This window comes from Chelonia mydas, chromosome 25 (assembly GCF_015237465.2).
Source record: "Chelonia mydas isolate rCheMyd1 chromosome 25, rCheMyd1.pri.v2, whole genome shotgun sequence".
Classification (NCBI taxonomy): domain Eukaryota; kingdom Metazoa; phylum Chordata; order Testudines; family Cheloniidae; genus Chelonia; species Chelonia mydas.
Window position 1 is genome coordinate 7,559,040 of NC_057858.1, and position 18,370 is coordinate 7,577,409.

The window sequence follows — 18,370 nt, forward strand, 5'->3', positions numbered from 1 at the left end:
AACGGCTCTGCGAGGTGGGGCTTTGGCAGCACCCTGGCTGCCTCCTTTCAACAGAGGAAGCAAAGGCAGAGCAGGTTAATACAGGCCCTGGGTATAAATGGTGATGATCTAGGGGCAGCATGGGGGGGGGGGGGGAGAAATTGATAAATTGATCCCAGGCACAGGTAGGTATGAAGGGGTGTTTCCCCTCTTAGCACTCCCACCTGAGCGTCGCTCATGTGGCAGAGGAAAGTTTTCCGCTGCTGGGGGTCCTGCAGGCTGCCCGCGCCCTGCTTCGGGGCTGCCAAAAGCAATGGCCGCAGGAGCTGCTACACAGGGGGAGAGATCAGGAGCTTCAGCACCAAGGGCAGAGTTTTCTGCCCCTGAAGCTGCACGGGCATGACTCGGTCGCCATCCTACATGGGCAGCTCCTGCAGACACAGGGGCACACATGCTTAGGGCATTACACTGGCCTAGCTGGGGTAAGTCTGTTTTCCTGTTAGATCAGGGGCAGGGAGGAGGACACCAACGCCTTTAACTCAACCGGCAAAGTACAGAGCCTGCCCAGGGAATTGCACTGAAGGGCAGAGAGCTCCTGCCACAGGGAATCCAGCTGAGGCATTTCAAGTGGTATGAATTTAGCGCACGGAAAAGATAACCAGCCTCCTACCCCTGGAGAAGAAAGGCCAGTGTTTAGCCACAGGACAGTGCCCGGCCCCTGTGGGGCATGGCGAGGGGGAAGCAGGGTAGGGTTTGCAATCACATGGACATGACGACGTGGACTCTATGCAGGGCACCCTCATGGTGATCTACCGTTAAGCAGCTTAGCTAACCCTCTCCTCTGGCTGGATTCGAACCAGCGCCTTGGAGGCGAGAGGCACGTAGCGAGTTTACCAATATAAGCTCACCCTGCTGAGGCTACCTTGTCCCCTCCCACCCACGTCAGAACAAAAGCCAATGCCGCAGCCCATTGCTACAGAAATCTTTATTCCCTTCAAATAAAGACAGGCTCGTATAACCTATCGGTACTGGCCTGTGTGTGTCACAGAGCAGAGGAGTGCATGGGTTCACTCGTTCCTAATAAAAACGGACCTACACCAAGGTTAATACATCTCCCTGCCACACAGGCACTAGGACATGGCACAGAACACACGACCCATGAGCCCAGACAGCCAGGTGGGCGAACCACGAAAGAGGGCTCAGACCCTGTCTACATTCATAACAATGATAGTCAGTGATTGGCCAACCCCTGACTCCTTTCATGCAAAGCTGAACACTGATTGGCTGCCGGTTGTTGCTGCGGAGCTGTATTACAGCCCGCCTTCCAACACATGCTTCAGGCAAGGAGCTAGAGGCACCATCTGCCTTTCAACCCTAGGTTCTGATACAAACCAACCAACCCCAGGCCCCGAGCAATGGCAGAGCCGCTGGTCCCCAGAGACCTCTCTTAGCCTTTCCGCTGGGGACCCCTACGCCAAGTGGAGACTTGCTCTGGGAGTGGGCCAGGGGTCCCAGGGGCTAGTGGCTCTCACAGAGAAGGAGTTTCTATCCGCCCCCACCGCCATGTTCATGACAAGCGGCGGGATTCCCCAAGATCCAGCCCATGCTTGTCTCCCTCCTCAAGGCCCTGTGTTGTGTTGACATCTGCTTGCAGCTTCGGGGACTGGCTAAGGACTTTCCCTGGACGGGAAGTGAAGCTGATCCTTGCTCAAGGACAGCAAAGGATTGCCAAAGTGCAATACACTCGAGCACACCAGAGGGCTCCCATCTAATCCAAGCTGCTCGAGACCAGACCGTGGACAAACCTCGCATCTCACCTGGTAGTTCACACCTGCCTCCCCTCATCTATTTAATCCCACACCGGCACCTGGGGGTAAAGGTATTCAAAAACCAGGAACATACAGGCGTGGCTGCGAGGTTCCCTCCTACAGCCCCTTGGAATGCCCAGCAGATTGGTACGGAAAGGACACTTGGAGATCACACATCACAGCCAAGGAAGAAGCCAGGAAAACACATGTTTTCTGCAGATCTGGTACCGGCTTGGCAACCAACATCTCTTTGTTGAGCATCTCGTTTCTCTGATCCACTCTGTATCCAACCAGGCCTAGAGATCAACCCGTCCAGCTCCCGGTCCTGGTCCCTCCCTCATTTTACACAGACATTTCCATGCCCCTAGAACAAGTTCGCTTGAAAGCGCCCTCCGGACGGCGTCCACTTCATTACGGAAGTTAGGTGCTGGGTTACGGCATGTGCACTGGTGCTTTCGACTGGGATTGGCACAAACGCACGGGTCTGTTTAATCTCCGAGTGGCCCCGGGGGCCCGACAGCTCAGAGTCCAAGAGGTACATGACAGCCCTCAATGCTGCAGCTTACGCAGGCACGGGGCTGCCTTTCGAATCCAGGACCTTTGGGGCTATGGCACAGGAGAAAAGGGTAATACAATCGGAAAGGGAGAAGGGCATCAAACATCGCCTCTGCGCAGGAAGAGACCATAGCAATATTCTCCGCTACGCATTTCCTTGTTCTTTCAGTTTACAGTATGGAGCCCAAATCCGTAAGCTGGGTAAAGAGAACGTTGGAGAGATTTCTAGGCGTAGCTGCTGTCCTATCCGACCACACCCAGGATACAGCCTTGAACCCCGACTGCCGGGGTCCTACTCCCTCTCTGGTTACGTAGCCTGGCAACAAGTGACATGAGCGCAGAGTAGAAATTACACTCCCTGCAGACCTGGAGCCCGATCCTGAGAAGTGACAAGCAATCCTTTATTCCTAGTGAAATCCACAGGACTGGAGTGTATCTGGCAACTGTAAGGATTGGGCCCCTGTGAGATTCAAAGTCTTTGGTCAGAGATTGCCTCTGCTTAACGGAGGAGACACACAGAAGAAAGAAGGGGTTGAGAGAGACCAGCTAAAAAGGGATTCTCAAGCCACACAGTCACTAGCCAGCTTGGCTTTCCAATGTGGAGGCATTGAGCCATAAAGCAACAAATTCCTCACTGCTACCTCCCTGGAGGGATCAATGAGGAAGAGTTAGCACAAAAGCCAGGAAAATCCAGGGCATTCTTCGCATTCTTCCACTCCTGACATTAGAGTCCACAGACCAGAAGAGGCCAAACGAGCCGCACATGCCATGTTTGCAGCCTGATTATTGTTTTCCAGCTTGAGAGACTGTTTCTTCCCCCACCACTGCCTGTCTGTATGCAGACTCTTTCTTGCACTGGATGGTTGTATAGAGCAAACCCCAAGCAAGGGCAGATGGGAGGGAAGCCAAGAAAGGAAACTGATTGGACCTGGGGTTGAAGACAGCATGTGGCTGTAAGGGTCAAAGTTAGGGAAACTGAAATTCAAGGTACACTATAGACTCAGACAGTTGCCTTGAACTATCAAAGCAGCTGTCAGTACAATGCAGCAAGGGGGCAGCATCAAGGCAGTGAATGTTTTACCAACGACAAAATACAAAGTTGACTGGGTAACAGGCCACAGAGCAGCCGTAAATGGACATGGGTGGTGGAGGTAGAAATGTGGTTTAGCTCGCAGGCAAGAGGATTGGCTAGTGGGTCGAGATGGGGATGGAAGGCAGGACTCCTGCGTTCTGTTCCCACGGGTCAGTGATTTGACCGTGCAACTCAGTTCACCTCTAAAAACGTAGGCGGATTCTGACCCACAGGGTCAATGGAGGTTCAGGTGGTGTCTGCAAAGCACTCTGAGGTCCCTGGGTGGAAGGCGGTAGGGGAATAACTGCAGGGAAGTGACAAATCAAGTACTACAGACCGTGGGCTGATCTGGCGCACGCTGGCAACATGCAGGGAGATGGGAAGCGCGCAGAGGCCAGTCAACGCCCAAAGGCAGGGTGGGGGGTAGGGGAAAAAAAGGGACAAGCACTGACAAGTGGCTTCTGCATGTGACTAACATAAGGAGAGGACTGGGGAGAAATGTCCAAGGGAATTAGGCCCTAGAGGGCCAAACACTGAATCAGGCCACTGGGGCAGGAGAGAAACTGAAGATCTGGCCAGTGACAAACAGCGGTTAGGAACATGCAAAACAAGGAGCAGGAGTCAGGAGAAACCCTTATGGCCCCGCTGTGGCAAATCCGGTCTGGAGTACTTGGCACAATGCCAGGCAGCCTGGAAGAGGCAGAAGAGACAGCAAAGGGGACAGCAAGGAAAGACCTGCACTGCATTAGCCAACTCCATGTGCCCGCTAGTTGATCTTTCCCACCTCTAGCTTCCACGATGCTGGTACTCCTACTGTATAAAGAAGAAAGAGGCTGATAGAAAAAGGCTGCACAAAACCCTACAAGGGCTCAGGGATGAGCGGCACCAAGGTCCAAGCGGAGGGAAAACAGAAGCCATGTGACAGGCACAGACTGAAGCTGGGAGGTATTCAGCTGCTTCGGGAGCAGGAGACGACGAGCAATTCACAGATGAAAAAGGCTCCGAGAAGCAGCAGGAACAGCCCCAGCCAAGATGGCTCCAGAGAAACATCCAGGCCAGGAGGTGCAGAAAAGGAGATGCAGACACCAGGCGCGGGGAGTTGACGTGGACAGATATGTTCATGGCAGCCCTTGCTGCCATCAGAGCCGCAGCGCCCCCAGTGTATCTTGGGAAGATGCCTGCCTGGGTTCGGGATCCTAAACTCCCAGTGCTCTCCTGTCTTGGATAAAGCTAGGTCATTGATATGCAGGCCCGCAGGGAGGAACCGGGGGCAGGAGAAGGCCAAACCCTGCCCTCATTAGGAGGAAAGGACTCAATTCTCCAACCCAGCACTGCCTCAGGAGAACTCAGCCAGTCTTTTCCGCAGCCAGGATTGAGGGAGGTGCAAATTAAACCCTGGGAAAGGGCAAGGATCATGGAGAGGAGGCCCTAGCATTACAGAGACCTTCCAGAGCATCCTGTGCAGCTGGGAACGGTGCCCAGAAGCCCTAAGGCAAGCCCAAGCCCCAGCCCCACAGATAACTAGCAACTGCTGGATGGGAGGCAGCTCTAGTCTCAACGGTTAGGATTATCGCAGGGTGATCAATTCTCTGCCCAGAATGGTAAGAAAATGTATTTCCAACAGCAGAGTGGCTTGGAGAGTTTAAAAAGAAATTAAAGCCCTCCCCCAGCTTGGGTCGCTGAGGGACAAAGGCAGTTCCCGAGAAGGAAAGAAGGTCACGCTGCTGAAACAACAGCTCTTGAGGAAACTGCAAATCAGTGAGAGAGATTCTACTGGCAAGAGTACTGACAGGCCGCCACTGTGCAAGCCGGCTGAGGAGGTCGGCTAAGGTGAGTTGCCCAGGTCAGGAGAACTCGACAGCCGGGTTAGGGGCTTCTAACTGGCCAGTCCATTTTTCCAAAGGGTTTGGCTCTTCCCTCTCCAAACGCGTCAGGAGCTATCAAGAGTCTGTACAATGCACAGATCAGAGGCCCCTCCCTGAGCCATTCAGCTGTGCCCCACGGAACTAGTTTATCTGGGAACACCTGCTGGTCTCTCTCCCCAGAAAGAGAAGAGTCTTATGAACTTGCAAGAGCAGCTCCCGCTGTCGGGATGCTCTAGAAGTCCAAGCAACTGCAGTACCCAGGTCAGGATCATCACAGCCACGGCTGCAGGGAGTTAGAAGACAAGTCACAGCTTCACTGCTGGTGGTCAGAGTATGACGGGCGGGGGTGGGGGGATGGAACATTAAGAACTCTTAGCAAGGGATTTCGTTAATTTCAGAGTAAAAAACAGCCTAAGTCCTTGGACAAGGACTGGACCCACTCGCAAGTGATTAAGAGCTGCCATTGCCAATATACCCTCAAAACAGGGGGCTGGCCAGAGACCAGCCCATAAACAGTGCAGCCTTCTACTTCAATATAGCAGGGCAATTTGGGGAAGACTACAGATCCCAGCATGCAGTGGGCTCAGCAGACTACAGTTTGGATCAGAAGCATTGCATGATGGGAGTTGTAGTGTCTAGGCTGTCATACCTAGATACTACACGCTGCAGCAATCTATTCTGGTTTTATGCCATTAATGTAGAGCCTCTCGGGCTCCTGGTGAATAGATGAAGCTCAAGTGGGCACAGATTGGGTGTCTCCCCTATACAGGCCGTGGCAAAGGTATTCTCCCCACCACCGTGTCCTCCTCCCCAGCCCCACAAGCTCAGAGGATGAAGGCTAGCGGATGCTGCAGTCCCCCTCTCCAACCTGCAGCTTCTCCTGCTCCATTGACCACACCAGCTCCTGCACAAACTTCATCTCTGAGGCCACCTGCTTGGCCAGAGCCTCATAGCGGTTCTCCAGCTTCCGGTAGCGCCGTTTAAGCCCATTGGCCACCAGGAGGGTGCTCTTGGTCTCCTCCTGGGTCTGCTTTTTCAGGGCCTCTGTCTTCTGCAGCTCCTGCCGGATCTGGCGCAGGTCCTGGCTGATGCTCTCATTCTCCTCCTTGTACCAGGACTCCTTCTCCTCGTAGATGGAGCGCAAGGCTTCGATGTCCTCCCGGAAGGACTTCTTGTTCCTCTCCATCTCCCGGAGGCTCTCCTCAGCCGCAGCCACCTCCTCCAGGACCTTGGAGAAGCGCTCAAAGTTGATGTAGGTGTTGTTGGGGGGCATGCTGGAGTGGGACTTGATGGTGTACTCCTTGAGCCGAGTGGTCTTGAGACGCCGCCTCTCCGGCTTCTTGCCGTTGTCTTCGTTGCGGACGTTCCTCCTCTTGATCACCTGCAAGGAGAAGGGAAAACTCAGCTCTCGGGTACCATCCAGCATCAATGACTCTCCCCTCCCACCTCCAGGCTGTGCATTTAAACAGCCTGACAGCAAGCCCTGCAGTTGCATTCACGCCATATCCTTCACAGCATGGTTCACAGCCAGCCCACACACAGTGCTGTTCCCCTACCTCCACGGTGCAAGCCAATATTGATGGAGACATGGCCTCCGGTCCCCCACTTCCCTGCCTGTAGAGAATTCCACATTGTTTTGCCCCCACCCCTGCTTCAAGGTTGGCCAGGAATCAGCTCCCTCTAGACCAAGTCAGCACAGCTGCTAGATCTCTCCAGGCTGGTGGAGCAAATGAGAAGCAAAAGCCTCTTGCTTAAAGGGTGATGCCAAGTGCAAATTAAAGACAACACGATGAATGGCCGGATTCTCCAGAGGAGGCTGAGTGCGTGCCGTTCCCATCCATGGGAGTTGGGCTGTTCGGTACCTTTGGCAAACGGAGCCAGGCCACAAGAATTTATGGATTTTTACCTTAATCCAAGGATGCTCCAAGCTCTGGGCAATTGTCATCCGCTTCCTGCAACGACATTAGGTCTGGTTGTTAGAGGCTACAGCAGCTGGACCGAGCTTTCGGCCCGCTCGGGTCACTAGTTTTCAGATGAAACCCACACGCAGAGAGAGCTGGGCCGGTTATTCTCAGTCTCTGCTTTAATCCCACCAAGTGCCAGCTGTCAAATCAGCAGCAGCTTCCCAAACACAGGCTGTACTGTAATTATTTGCCTTCCTGCCCTGCGGACCCAACCGCTGCCCAAGGTGAACTAGCTTCTCTGCTAAGTGCGGGATCCCTTTTAGAGGGGAGCTAGCTTTCAGAGGCGCTGCAACGGCAGTCTGGTAACAGACTATCGTCCTGGAGAGACGAGAGCCAGTCCAGCAGCCCCCATTAAGCCTGCACACCTGGAGCAGCAGATATTTTGGCTTTGAGGATATTGTGCAAGACCGGACCTGTTGATGGCAGATAATAAGCAGCTGTCGGAGGCTACGGACGTGAGAAAACAGCACTTGTAGCTGATTTATGGCCTAAGACAGGGGCAGTCGCCTGCCATTCCGCTTACACGGAGCGTGCTCTGGTGTGACAACAAGCAGCAGGATAGCCAAGCTCATCCACTGCACAGTGGCAGCAAGAGGGAGGCTGGGGCTTTTAGAGGCTGCTGGCAGGGGGCAGTATTGGGCACACAGCAGACCGTCCCCACGCTCGCTCCCCACAGTTCGTTTCAACCGACTGGTCTCGTACTTGGGATCCTTGACGAGCAGGCGCCGGATGAAGTCCTTGGCCAGCTCGCTGGTGTTGCTGAAATACTCCTCGTCGAAGTCATAGTTCACAGCGGAGATGTTCGTCAGGGTCTCCTGCTTCGTTTCGCCCAGGAACGGAGAGGCGCCACTTAGACTGCAGGGAGAGATCAGACCCCGCTCTGGCCAACAGCACCAAGCCCTGCCGCTCGCTCCCAAACTCCAGCTCTGCAGGACTCATGCAGCCCCCAGGAGGAACTAACATTACTTTGGTTCCTCTGACCTTGGTCACATTGGGGGGGGGGGGGGGGGGGGGAGTAGAGGACTGATGGACTCACCCCAGGTCAGGCAGTGACTCAGTGGCAGAGCTGGGTGTAGGACCCAGGAGTCCTGAATCCCAGCCCTTGACAACACAGTCTCCTCAGGCACAGAAGAGCATATTCTTACCCAGAGAGAAGAATTGTCTTTATACTCACAGAATGTATGTGATGACCCCGATGCTCCTAGGGGGGAGAGAGAGAGGACATAAGATCACTGCATTGTAGATCAGTTTTTAGTCAGGTCTTTCCTCACTCCAGCCTCAAGTCTTTTAGGTTTTCCAACAGAGGGCACAGGTTAGTGACAGATCGGTCCATCCTGCAGTCAGCTTTCCCCAAGATTTCACCTTTCCCTTAGCACAGACGTTTTCTAGGTCTAGGACAAGGTTCCCTGTTAGCGTCCCAAGTTAAAGATCAAAGCTCAGGTCAGGGAATCCGGGGTTGGGTTATTTCATTAGAAACATCCAGGATGCGGAAGTCTTCCAAATCCCACTCAGCCTTCCGTGATTACAGGCCTATCCCGAGCCCTGGCCCACAAGTCCAACCCCCACCCACCCCCACCCCAGGGCTAGATTTAGCAGCATTCAAAGAGACCAGTCTGTCTGAAAGTCGGATTGGCAAGGCCCACCAGGAATTAAAGGCCTGCCCTCTTCAGAGAGAGAGAGAGAGAGAGAGGTACCACAGAACCAGGTATCGACCTGGGACAACAGATGAAGCACAGGAACAGGAGTGAGGGACAAAAATATATAAAACCAGGGAATTAGATGGGGACGCTGAGCAGACAGCAACGGGGTCAGCAGACCCCAGCCAGAACACTGCCTGGATACGCAAGACAACCAAGGGACAGAAACAAGCCCCACAGATGCAGAATCCCCTCCTCCCAGACAGATTGCCAGTGCCAGGCTGACAGCCCCACAGACTGAAGCAACCCATTTACCTACAAGAATGTGCCACATACACATTAGCACTACAAGCTAGTCTATGGGCCAAGATAGCACATGCCCGCTAGCTAGCATGTCAGCTGGTATGAGCCGCTTCCCTCACATTGAGCCCCCCTCAAGCACAGCTTAGAGGGACTCCCCTCCAGCAACAAGATGACGGTTCAGTCTCCAGGTGCATTTAATTCTTGGCCTCTGTAAGGAAGCTGCCAGCTGGTGTCTACCACAGAGAGGGTACAAACACCTGCTCACTAAGAACTGGGCCGAAGCCACCCACATCAGATGTTCTACAACGGGCCTGTGGTTATGATGGAGTGTCATGGCATACTCACCACATGTCAGCCTCCAGCCCCAAGGGCTCGTAGTTCACGATTTCAGGGGCTTTAGAAGGAGAGAGACAGACAAAGTTATGCTGCAGGGAAAATCCATTGCAAGCAGCTTCAGCCATCTCATGCAACGACTCAAACCCTCACCCAACTGGACGTAGCCAGAGCTTTGGTGATACTTTGACGTCCCCAGGAGAAAAGAGCTGTAGTAAGGGTACCCAAATCTCGCCCAGTCCAGGGCTGCACTGGCAGCTTCCTCTGACTCAGGGCGGTCCTGGCTACACAGCTGATAGAGCGAAGGGAGGCCGTTGTGGGCTCTGATACACAGGGGCAGCATGCAGGAATACAGCTCCCAACCAGCCACCCGGGCTCTCCTTCGCTGCGAAGTCACAGGGCATCTTTCCCAGATTCAAACAAGCCTCCGGAACCCCACGAGCCGCCACCGACCCACTTCCCCTCTTACCTACGAACTCCGGGGTCCCAAAGATGTTTTTGAACTCGTTCCCTGCTTCGATTTTGTGAGCAATGCCGAAGTCGATGAGTTTGATGCGGGGGTTTGGCACATTCTTGTCCAGCAGCATGATGTTCTCAGGCTGGAGAGAAGCAAAAGCAGCACGGCTTTTTCATATTGCCTTCCAGCAACACTCACTAAGATCCTTTGAGTGCAACTCTATACTGGAAAGAGACATCCTGTGATTCCCTATCCCCCCTTCCCCCCTCAGGTTTGGTCTAGCTCTATACTACAGAGTTAGGTCAACGTAAGGCAGCTTATGGTGGTGCCAGGGCTGGGGGCTGAGCTCAAGCTGTCAGCCCCAGGGCAGGGGTGGGGCTCCAGCTGTCAGTTCCCCCCACCCAGTTAAATCAGTGAAAGTGCTCCTGGTGAGGGTGCGACAGCCAACAGAGGGGGCATAGCATGGACACGACCCACCAACCTAGCTTGGGTCAAATTAATTTTTTAGCATAGATCAGGTTTCAGCCATCTCCGCTCAGAACACGGCTTTCCAAGCTGCCAGCCCAGCAGACTCTGCCTGGGATCTGAAAGGCAGCTTGCTCTCCCGCAGCTGTACCGCCACTGCCGAGGGGAGTTAAAAATGCACGCAGCAGGAAGTAGAGACTAAGCAGCACACGAAGCAAGTGTGGCTGGTGTGGAACCATTTCTACGTGGTTATTTCAAACCTCCACTCAGAATGCCACAGATAAGCCTCAGCTGCAGCTGAGACCCTGGACTCAATGCTCAGTGACTTTACACAAGCACTGCGTGTATTTTGCTACTGTGGTTGTGTTTACTGTCTCTCAAGAGCCCTTCACCGCCTGTCCCAGCTTCACCTGCCCAGGCAAAGCACAGGGTATCCGATCTGGGTTCAGTGTTTTGCATCTGTGCTTACACACTTCGGTTTGACTCCAAAGCAACAGGGCGGAGTCTGATCACGGACATGCCAGCAAACACCCAGAGTACTCCGCCAGAGTAAACCATTTGGCACCAGTGCAAACGAGAGCAGAATTCAGCCCATGTGTTTGGGTTCAGAGGGCTTGGGAAGTGTAGACAAAAGCAAGTCCTGACTGCTTGGTCTATGCCTCACCTCGAAAAGCACACCTCATTTCCCATCCCCCGCGGCACCACACCAGACCCAAGAAAAAAGAGCGCCAACTACTGGACCATGAACGATTTCCCGCAGCAGCCCTTGGAGCCGACCGGCTTTGTTCTCATTTAGCTGAGGAAAAAAAATCTAATGATATCAACGCACAAGATGGAGCCGGCCTCACAGCCAACAGGTCCGTCCACACTGACTCCTCTGCATCTAGCAGGCAAGGGCCCTGGGCATCATAGGCCGAAACTTACCTTCAGGTCGAAGTGCGCTATGCGCTTGGAATGCAAGTAGTGGACCCCATCCAGGATCTGTTTGAGGAACTGGGTGGCCTCTTCCTCCGTCAGAGACTCCTTCTCAGCCAGGAAGTCAAAGAGCTCGCCCCCCGAGACCAGCTCCAGGATCAGCACCACGTCCGTCTTGTTCTCAAAGATGTCGTGGAGCGTGATGATGTTGGGGTGCTGGATCTCCCGCAGGATGTCCACCTCCCTCTCGATCTCCTCCCGGCTCACGCCCCGCCGGCTGGACGACAGGCGCCGCTTCTTGATGAACTTGGCTGCATACTCCAGGCCGCTTTTCTTCTCCCGGCACTTCCGCACAATGGCGAACTGGCCACTGCATGGGGAGAGGGGACGCAGCAGTTAATAAGACGTCTCCTCACTGGCACCTGCCTGGAGGAATCGGTGACTGCTGTGGGGCAGCTACAGTCTGCTATGTTCTAAAGAGATCTCCCATTGGTGCGTTTCCTCACTGAGAAGGGTACAACTCCTGACAAACCCGCTGGGAGCCACAGTGCTTCCATGGGCAGCAGGTAAAGCCCTTCCACTCGACTCCAGGTCTAAGCGTCTGCCTTCTCCATGCACCACTTGGCCAACTCAGGGATGGTGGCATCATGGACTCTGAGAAAGCTGAGCACCAAGGCAGAATAAAAGCCCCTTTCTTGGAGGGCACACTTCAGCCGCCTGTGGAGTACAAACAGACCGAATTGCTGCCGAGCCAGGACAGATCAATAGCTCAGCTCATCCCCTGTGGTTGTCAATACGTGATGCATCAGATGCAGGATTGGAATAAACTGATATCGCCACTACGTGCTGCTGTGCTGGATAGGATGAAGGAAGGAAGGAACGAACTTCCCTCCTGGCTGCAGCTAGCATTCAGTTAACATCCTAGAGCGTGAGGATTGATGGCCCACGCTGGTTTTATCCTAAGTACTGCAGATGCTATTCTGATTCATACAAATCTCTGGCCCTTCTTTGAAACGTATTAATCTACCCAGGTATCAGGAAGCGTATCATGGTAACAATGTGATTATGCTGCTTAGGCATTTGTGCAATATCCTGCTGAAACACAGCCCTGTAACTTGCGGTTCAGTGCCGGAATCAGGCAGAGTTCCCGTGGTCTGATGATCACAATGGTCCCTTCCGGCCTTCAGATTTACGAAACTAGCGGCTCAAGAGTTCCAACCACCATTCCAGAGCACCCCGAGATGTCCATTTCATCGTGAGGAGCATTTGGGGAGAAGGGTGCCTGTGCAACTGACCCAGGCTGTAACACTCGGCGCTTACAGAGCTCTTTAGATTTGCAAGTGCTTTGTGAATACTAATTTATAACACATGCCCCCTGCCATGGTCTGCATCAGTGACACCCCCATTTTACAAGCAGGAAAAGCGAGGCTCTGAGAGGGGACGTTACTGACACACAGGGAGTCAGCGACAGAGTCAAAAAACAGAACCCAGGGAATCCTGACCCCACCCAGTCCCTTGATCTACCCACTAAACCTCTGAAAGTTACATTGCCAGATTTAGGTGCATTTCTTCTTCTTCCTGGGAGGATCAGAATTAACTGCCCCTGCGTTAGGGTGACCAGATACCAAGTGTGAAAAATCGGGACTGGGGGTGGGGAGTAATAGGCGCTTATAAAAGAGAGACAGCCCCAATTATCGGGACAGTCCCGATAAAATAGGGACATCTGGTCACCCTACCCTGCATCGTCATCGTCCTCATTACACTGCCAGCATTTCCGCCTCCAATGGGGTTATTTACATTTTTAAACAGTGACATCAAGGCTCGCTTCATTGGTTGGCAGCTGCTGGGCCTGAACTTTCCATAAAAGGCTGCACTCGGACAGGAAACAGTCAGAGCTGATCAAATGCTAAAGGCTTTCCAGACTCCCACCAGCAAAACCCAGCAGTCTGGCTGGAGGAGAGAGTGCTGCGCAGGGGAGGAAGAAGCGGGGCTACGAAGCATGAAGTGTCTAACAAACCGACGTCTTCTAGGAAATGCAGAAATAAGGAGGTCACCTTGCCCTTAACTCTCCCTGTTGGGACAGAGAAGTGATGAAATATTCACACACCAAAGGAGAGAGACAGCCAGAGCAGTAAAGACCTAGTGATTCCCTGGATTCCTTCTCCAGGGAGCACGAGGCACACCCTTTTTAAGATGCTCACCCCTTTATAAACACATTAGTCAAACCCAAAGCACAGAGGAAGGGGGAACCACTTGCCTCCTTTAAAAATCTTGTGTCCCCGTCCCCCCCCAGCACCCATCTCTCTTCACTGCCACAGTGGTCAACCTTCCAGCTGCCTGAACAAGAGGGAACAAGAGGAATTCATGCTGCTCCTTGCTCAGCTGGACGGGTTGGTGACACAAAACTCCTTCCCAGGGGGCTGGGGAGCCCAGAGATTAGAGGAACCCATGAAACAAACCTTTGTCTGCTGCCCAAGAAAGCAGAACAGCAGCAGCAGGCTGGTCCAGCAGACTTGAAAAGAGAATTCCACTAAAGATCAACAGGCCCAGGAACGTAACCTTAAAAGCCTCTGGAAGAGCTCACCTGAAGAGCTGCCAGCTCTTATGCCCGGCAATGGAGAAGACCGATTACCATCTCAAGGTAAACAGAAGGAGCCACCTATGCACTGCAGCATGGGCCAGACCCACAAAGCCCCACGCCAATACCCCTGCCCAGGTAACACTCCCGGCCTGTCCACCTTCCAGGAGCGGAGGGAGGATTGCTTGGAAAACGCTTTGAGCCTGTGCAGGGTTCTACCAAGCGTCATTCTTATTTAAACACCAACAGGGCCACCTGTGCGGTTACAGCCCTCAAAAGGAAAATACTGTCCCTAAGGAACTCCCGAGTGATATTCCCGTACACAACACTGCTTAGCTAGCAGCAGAGGATGCTGAAGGCAGTCCAAAGAAAATCTAACGTTGCACGTTATTTAAACCAGAGACACCATGGCAATCACCAGCTAGGTTTAGATGCCAAAGTCTAATGCCAAACTTAAACGCCATTCACACACACACACGGATCAGAATTTTTCTGGGCTTGCTACACCCGAAGCACTTTAACTCTGCTTCTACAGTTCAGACTTGGAATGCAGACTTCTTCAAGGGACACCACCAACTTCAATTTGATTCAGAAGATTAATTTGGTGGGGAAAGGTTTTCTAAGAAGCCTAAGATCATCAGAAATGTTCCCACCAAAGGATTTTTCCATTTTTATTGTAATGTCTACAAGCAAGCATTCCCCTACAGAGTCAAACTCCAGCACGGCAGTACTCCAGTGGTACAGGAGTCAAATTAGCCATCAGCGTTACCCAAAAGAGCCACAGGCGGGTGAATTCATTGTTTCGTTTCCTATTTGTATAGATCATTCTCACAGCAAAATGACTGACCAAGTATTATCATCTTAGCAACTACAACTGGTTAACAACATAGTAAAGGCACCCTGATTGGTTAATAATTCAATCACACGGTGTTTTAATATCGTGTGCTGCAAAGAGCCGCGGGAGACACATTAAAGAGCCACTGGCGGCTCACGAGTCTGTCTGAATATCACCGTGCTAGGCCATAAGCCCTTTGGAACAGGAGCCGCATCTTCCTATGGGTTTGTATAGCACCTGGAGCAAAGGCCTCCACCGAGTGGGAGCTTTGGGCACTGCTGTAACAAACAGCAGCTCAATCATCAACCCCAAAAGCTTGGGGAGAGTTTATTTTTATGCTAAGGCATGGAACCCAGCTAAGATCCACACAGGTTTTGCATCCAGCGTGAATAAGCCCAGTTTGTACGCAACACAACAGCCTCCTCTTCCCGCGTTCTAAAGACGGCCTAGCTTCTGCCGAAAGGCAAAGATGATTCATACCAGAAACGTGCCCCAAACATGCAGAGCGACTGAGACACCAACGAAGAATGCTAAGCAACCCACAGTCATCTGTTCGAGGCAGGGCAGAGCCAGCCAAACAGGGACATGAGGTGAGCTTATGGGGAAAAAGAGCCATAGCGCCACTAAAAAAGGAGTGAATTGTAAATAAAAATGCTTGGCCCTTCTAGGAGGGCCTGTCACCGTATGGTCTCTCTCATTGGCCTAATGAATATTTAATTATTTACACAAATGGAACGACTCCAGCAGGAGAGATTGAGTCCTCCCCCCACTCCCACCCCCATCGGGCTGGCTGGAGCTCTGTTGAAACTCCACCCTGAACGTGAGAAACTTTCCCCAACTGAAGTAGAATCGAAACCGGCCCATTCCCATAAAAAGTTTGTTTCAACGAATGAACTTTGTCCAGCCAAAAAAAAAAAAAAACGGTGTAAAAACAAATCCCCAACCAGCTCAAGTTTTAAGTATTCATTAACCCTCACGCGACCCACGCCGGGAGGTGGATAAGGGATATAAACAGATTTCTTAACCTACCACTGCACTAGAGCTGGCTCTGGAGAAAGACACAGCAGCTGAACAGCAGAACTGCCCAACACTTTGAAACAGCAAGCTATAGAGAATCCCACACCTGACTGAACACACAGAGCGGGAACAAGGAAACAGGGTGTTGTGACCAGAAATGGAATTTGACTAAGGTAGCAAAAGAAATGCCATGGGTTTATTTAATGACTAGAAATGGTCAGGCTCTTGGCTTTATGGCTAGGAGACAGCACCACCCAGAGCAGAGCAGGCCCCCTAGTTAGCACACTCACCTGCCCAGCTCTTCTCCCATCTCATAATGGTCCTCCACATTCTCCTGCCTGAAGGTGGACATGGCTGCCAGACCAAAAGGAACCCGGCCCACACTTCGGAAAGCCAAAGTTTCCCCTGCTCCACGTGCAGACAGCACGGTTCAACTCTGGAAGGAGACAAGGGAAACAGGAGAGAATTGTTATGCCCCAGTCAGCCACAGATATCCCAGCGCCGTGGGATGAGCAACAGAACCTCTGCATGACACAGCGGCACCTGCTCTAAACTGGATACAAGAGATGAATGAGCCCCGCACTTACGTTGCACCTATTTCTCGTTCATTCGCACCCAGCCAAGGCAGGACTGATCCCTGCTGTCTGCTCTCCAGGGTTATGATTCATGTCCCCACACGGCTCGTGGGAAGATATTTCAGTCTAGCAGATTATTACATAGCCCCTAGAAGCTATTAGCAGAGCCCCATGGTGCTGTAGAGACACACAGCAAGAGACTGTCCCTGCCCAAGGACTGGCCCATAATCACAGAGGGAGTCTGTGGCACAGCCAGGAATTAAACCCACATCTCGTGAGTCCTAGTCCAGTGCTATGACCCCGAAACCATCATTCTTTGTCCCTCAGCCACCCTCCTTCCCACATTTTGGTTCAGCTTCCCCGACACCCTCTGCTAAGGGAGAGGAAAGATCACCCTCCCCTACTCAGCCCCATGACAGCACTGGGGAAGACCCCTAAATAAGTCGCCAGGCCCTGGATGGAGGCCACGAGTGGCTCAATCAGCACACTGATTTTATAAAATCTGAAAGAGGAGGAAGCAAAGCTAAGCTTGTTACGATGTCTCCACTCTGCCCACTGGGGTGCACTGGAGGAGAGAGAGATCTACACAAAGGAACTTCAGCCTTCTCTTTAATCTCACACACACACACACACAAGCAAGCCTCACCCTCTCACCACACTCCAACAACAATACAAGAATCACTGTCCCCATGGGTGCAGGAACAATGTGTATACTGAGGGTGCTGAGAGCCATCGAACCAAACTGTAAACCCTGTATGTGATGGCAACCACTTCAGCCAGGAGGTGCGGCAGTAGCCCCAGTTCCAGCACCTATGAATGTCCCCAAGTTACATCTGCCTGGAGCGCCACACAACCCTCCGCCCCTAACCCCTTACCCCCGCTCTACTCCTCGGCCCAACACAGTCCCCTGCCTTGACCCCTAACTCCCACCCCTGCCACACTCCCTACCTACACAGAGCCCCCACTCCCTATGGCCCGCCCCCACACAATCCCCCACCCTGCCCCCTAGCCCCCACACAACCCCCTGCCCCACTCCCTATGGCCCACCCCAACACAGCCCCCTAGCCCCCCTACAGCCCTCCACCTTGCCCCCTAGCCCCCCCATAATCCCCTGCCCCACTCCCAACCCACAAATAGCCCCCCATGGCCCGCCCCCACACATCCCCCTACCCCCCTCACACACTGCCCCCCCATGGCCCGCCCCCACACATCCCCCTACCCCCCTCACACACTGCCCCCCCATGGCCCGCCCCCACACATCCCCCTACCCCCCTCACACACTGCCCCCACATGGCCCGCCCCCACACATCCCCCCCCACCCTGCCCCCTAGCGCCCACACATCCCCCTGCCCCACTCACACACTGCCCCCCATGGCCCGCCCCCACACAGCCCCCCGCCCTGCCCCCTAGCGCCCACACATCATCCCCCACCCTGCCCCCTAGCCCCCACACATCCCCCTGTCCCACTCCCAGGCCTCTGCCCCCCCATGGCCCGCCCCCACACATCCCCCCGCCTCACTCCCCGTCCCCACAGAGCCGCCCCGAGCCCCGCCGCACCCCACAGGGCCCCCACTCCCCAGCGGCCGCAGCCGGCCGAGCCCCGGCCCCGCTCCGGACCCCGCACCTGGGCCCGCGGCCGCCGCATTCCGACGCTCCCGGCTCCTTCCCCTCGCCCCGCGCCCACCATTGGCTGAGCCGCGGCGCCTACGTCACCGCAGCCAGCCCGGCCCCGTGCGCGCCATTGGCCGAGCCGGCAGCGCGTCACCGGGTAAAGCCTGGCCCGGGGGGGGGGGGGGGGGGCTGCAGCTCAGAGCCACGCCGGGATTCCCGGGAGGCGGGGCTCCCCCTGGCCCCGCCCCCTCCGGGCGGTGCGCTCCCCTATGGACCCCCGTCCTACCCCTGCCCCACCCCGCCAGGCAGCAGGACTCCCCTATGCCCCCCACTCTACCACCCCCTGTCCGCAGGGTTCCTAGTGCCCCCTGTGGCCCGGCTCCTGCCCCATCTCCAGAGTT

The 18,370-nt window shown here is 54.0% G+C and overlaps 1 protein-coding gene across 5 annotated transcripts; it reads right to left on the reverse strand.

Annotated features, from left to right (window-relative positions):
- Window positions 1-949: 949 nt before the first annotated feature.
- On the reverse strand, window positions 950-18,136 carry DAPK3 (death associated protein kinase 3). Of its 5 annotated transcripts, XM_043535651.1 has the most exons (10): window positions 17,005-17,224; window positions 16,371-16,535; window positions 16,074-16,219; window positions 11,363-11,723; window positions 9,986-10,115; window positions 9,529-9,577; window positions 8,418-8,444; window positions 7,946-8,098; window positions 7,186-7,231; window positions 950-6,660 (listed from the first exon to the last, which is right to left on the reverse strand). In XM_043535651.1, the coding sequence occupies exons 3-10, from the start codon at window positions 16,133-16,135 to the stop codon at window positions 6,118-6,120; spliced, it is 1,371 nt and encodes a 456-aa protein (XP_043391586.1). In that variant the 5' UTR covers window positions 16,136-16,219; window positions 16,371-16,535; window positions 17,005-17,224; the 3' UTR covers window positions 950-6,117. The 5 variants fall into 5 exon arrangements, with proteins under 5 accessions (XP_043391586.1, XP_037741620.1, XP_043391587.1 ...); XM_037885692.2 differs by lacking the exons at window positions 16,371-16,535; window positions 17,005-17,224 and adding an exon at window positions 17,983-18,136; XM_043535652.1 differs by lacking the exons at window positions 16,371-16,535; window positions 17,005-17,224 and adding an exon at window positions 17,916-17,938.
- Window positions 18,137-18,370: the final 234 nt, after the last annotated feature.

Coding starts and splice junctions, on each gene's coding strand:
- DAPK3 (XM_037885692.2), bottom strand. CDS start 16,135: ATGTCCACCTTCAGGCAGGAGAATGTGGAGGACCATTATGAGATGGGA. Junction 9,578..9,985: donor TGGGACCCCGGAGTTCGTAG/GTAAGAGGGGAA, acceptor CTCCTTCTAAAG/CCCCTGAAATCGTGAACTAC. Junction 8,099..8,417: donor GGGGTCATCACATACATTCT/GTGAGTATAAAG, acceptor CTCTCCCTGCAG/TCTAAGTGGCGCCTCTCCGT.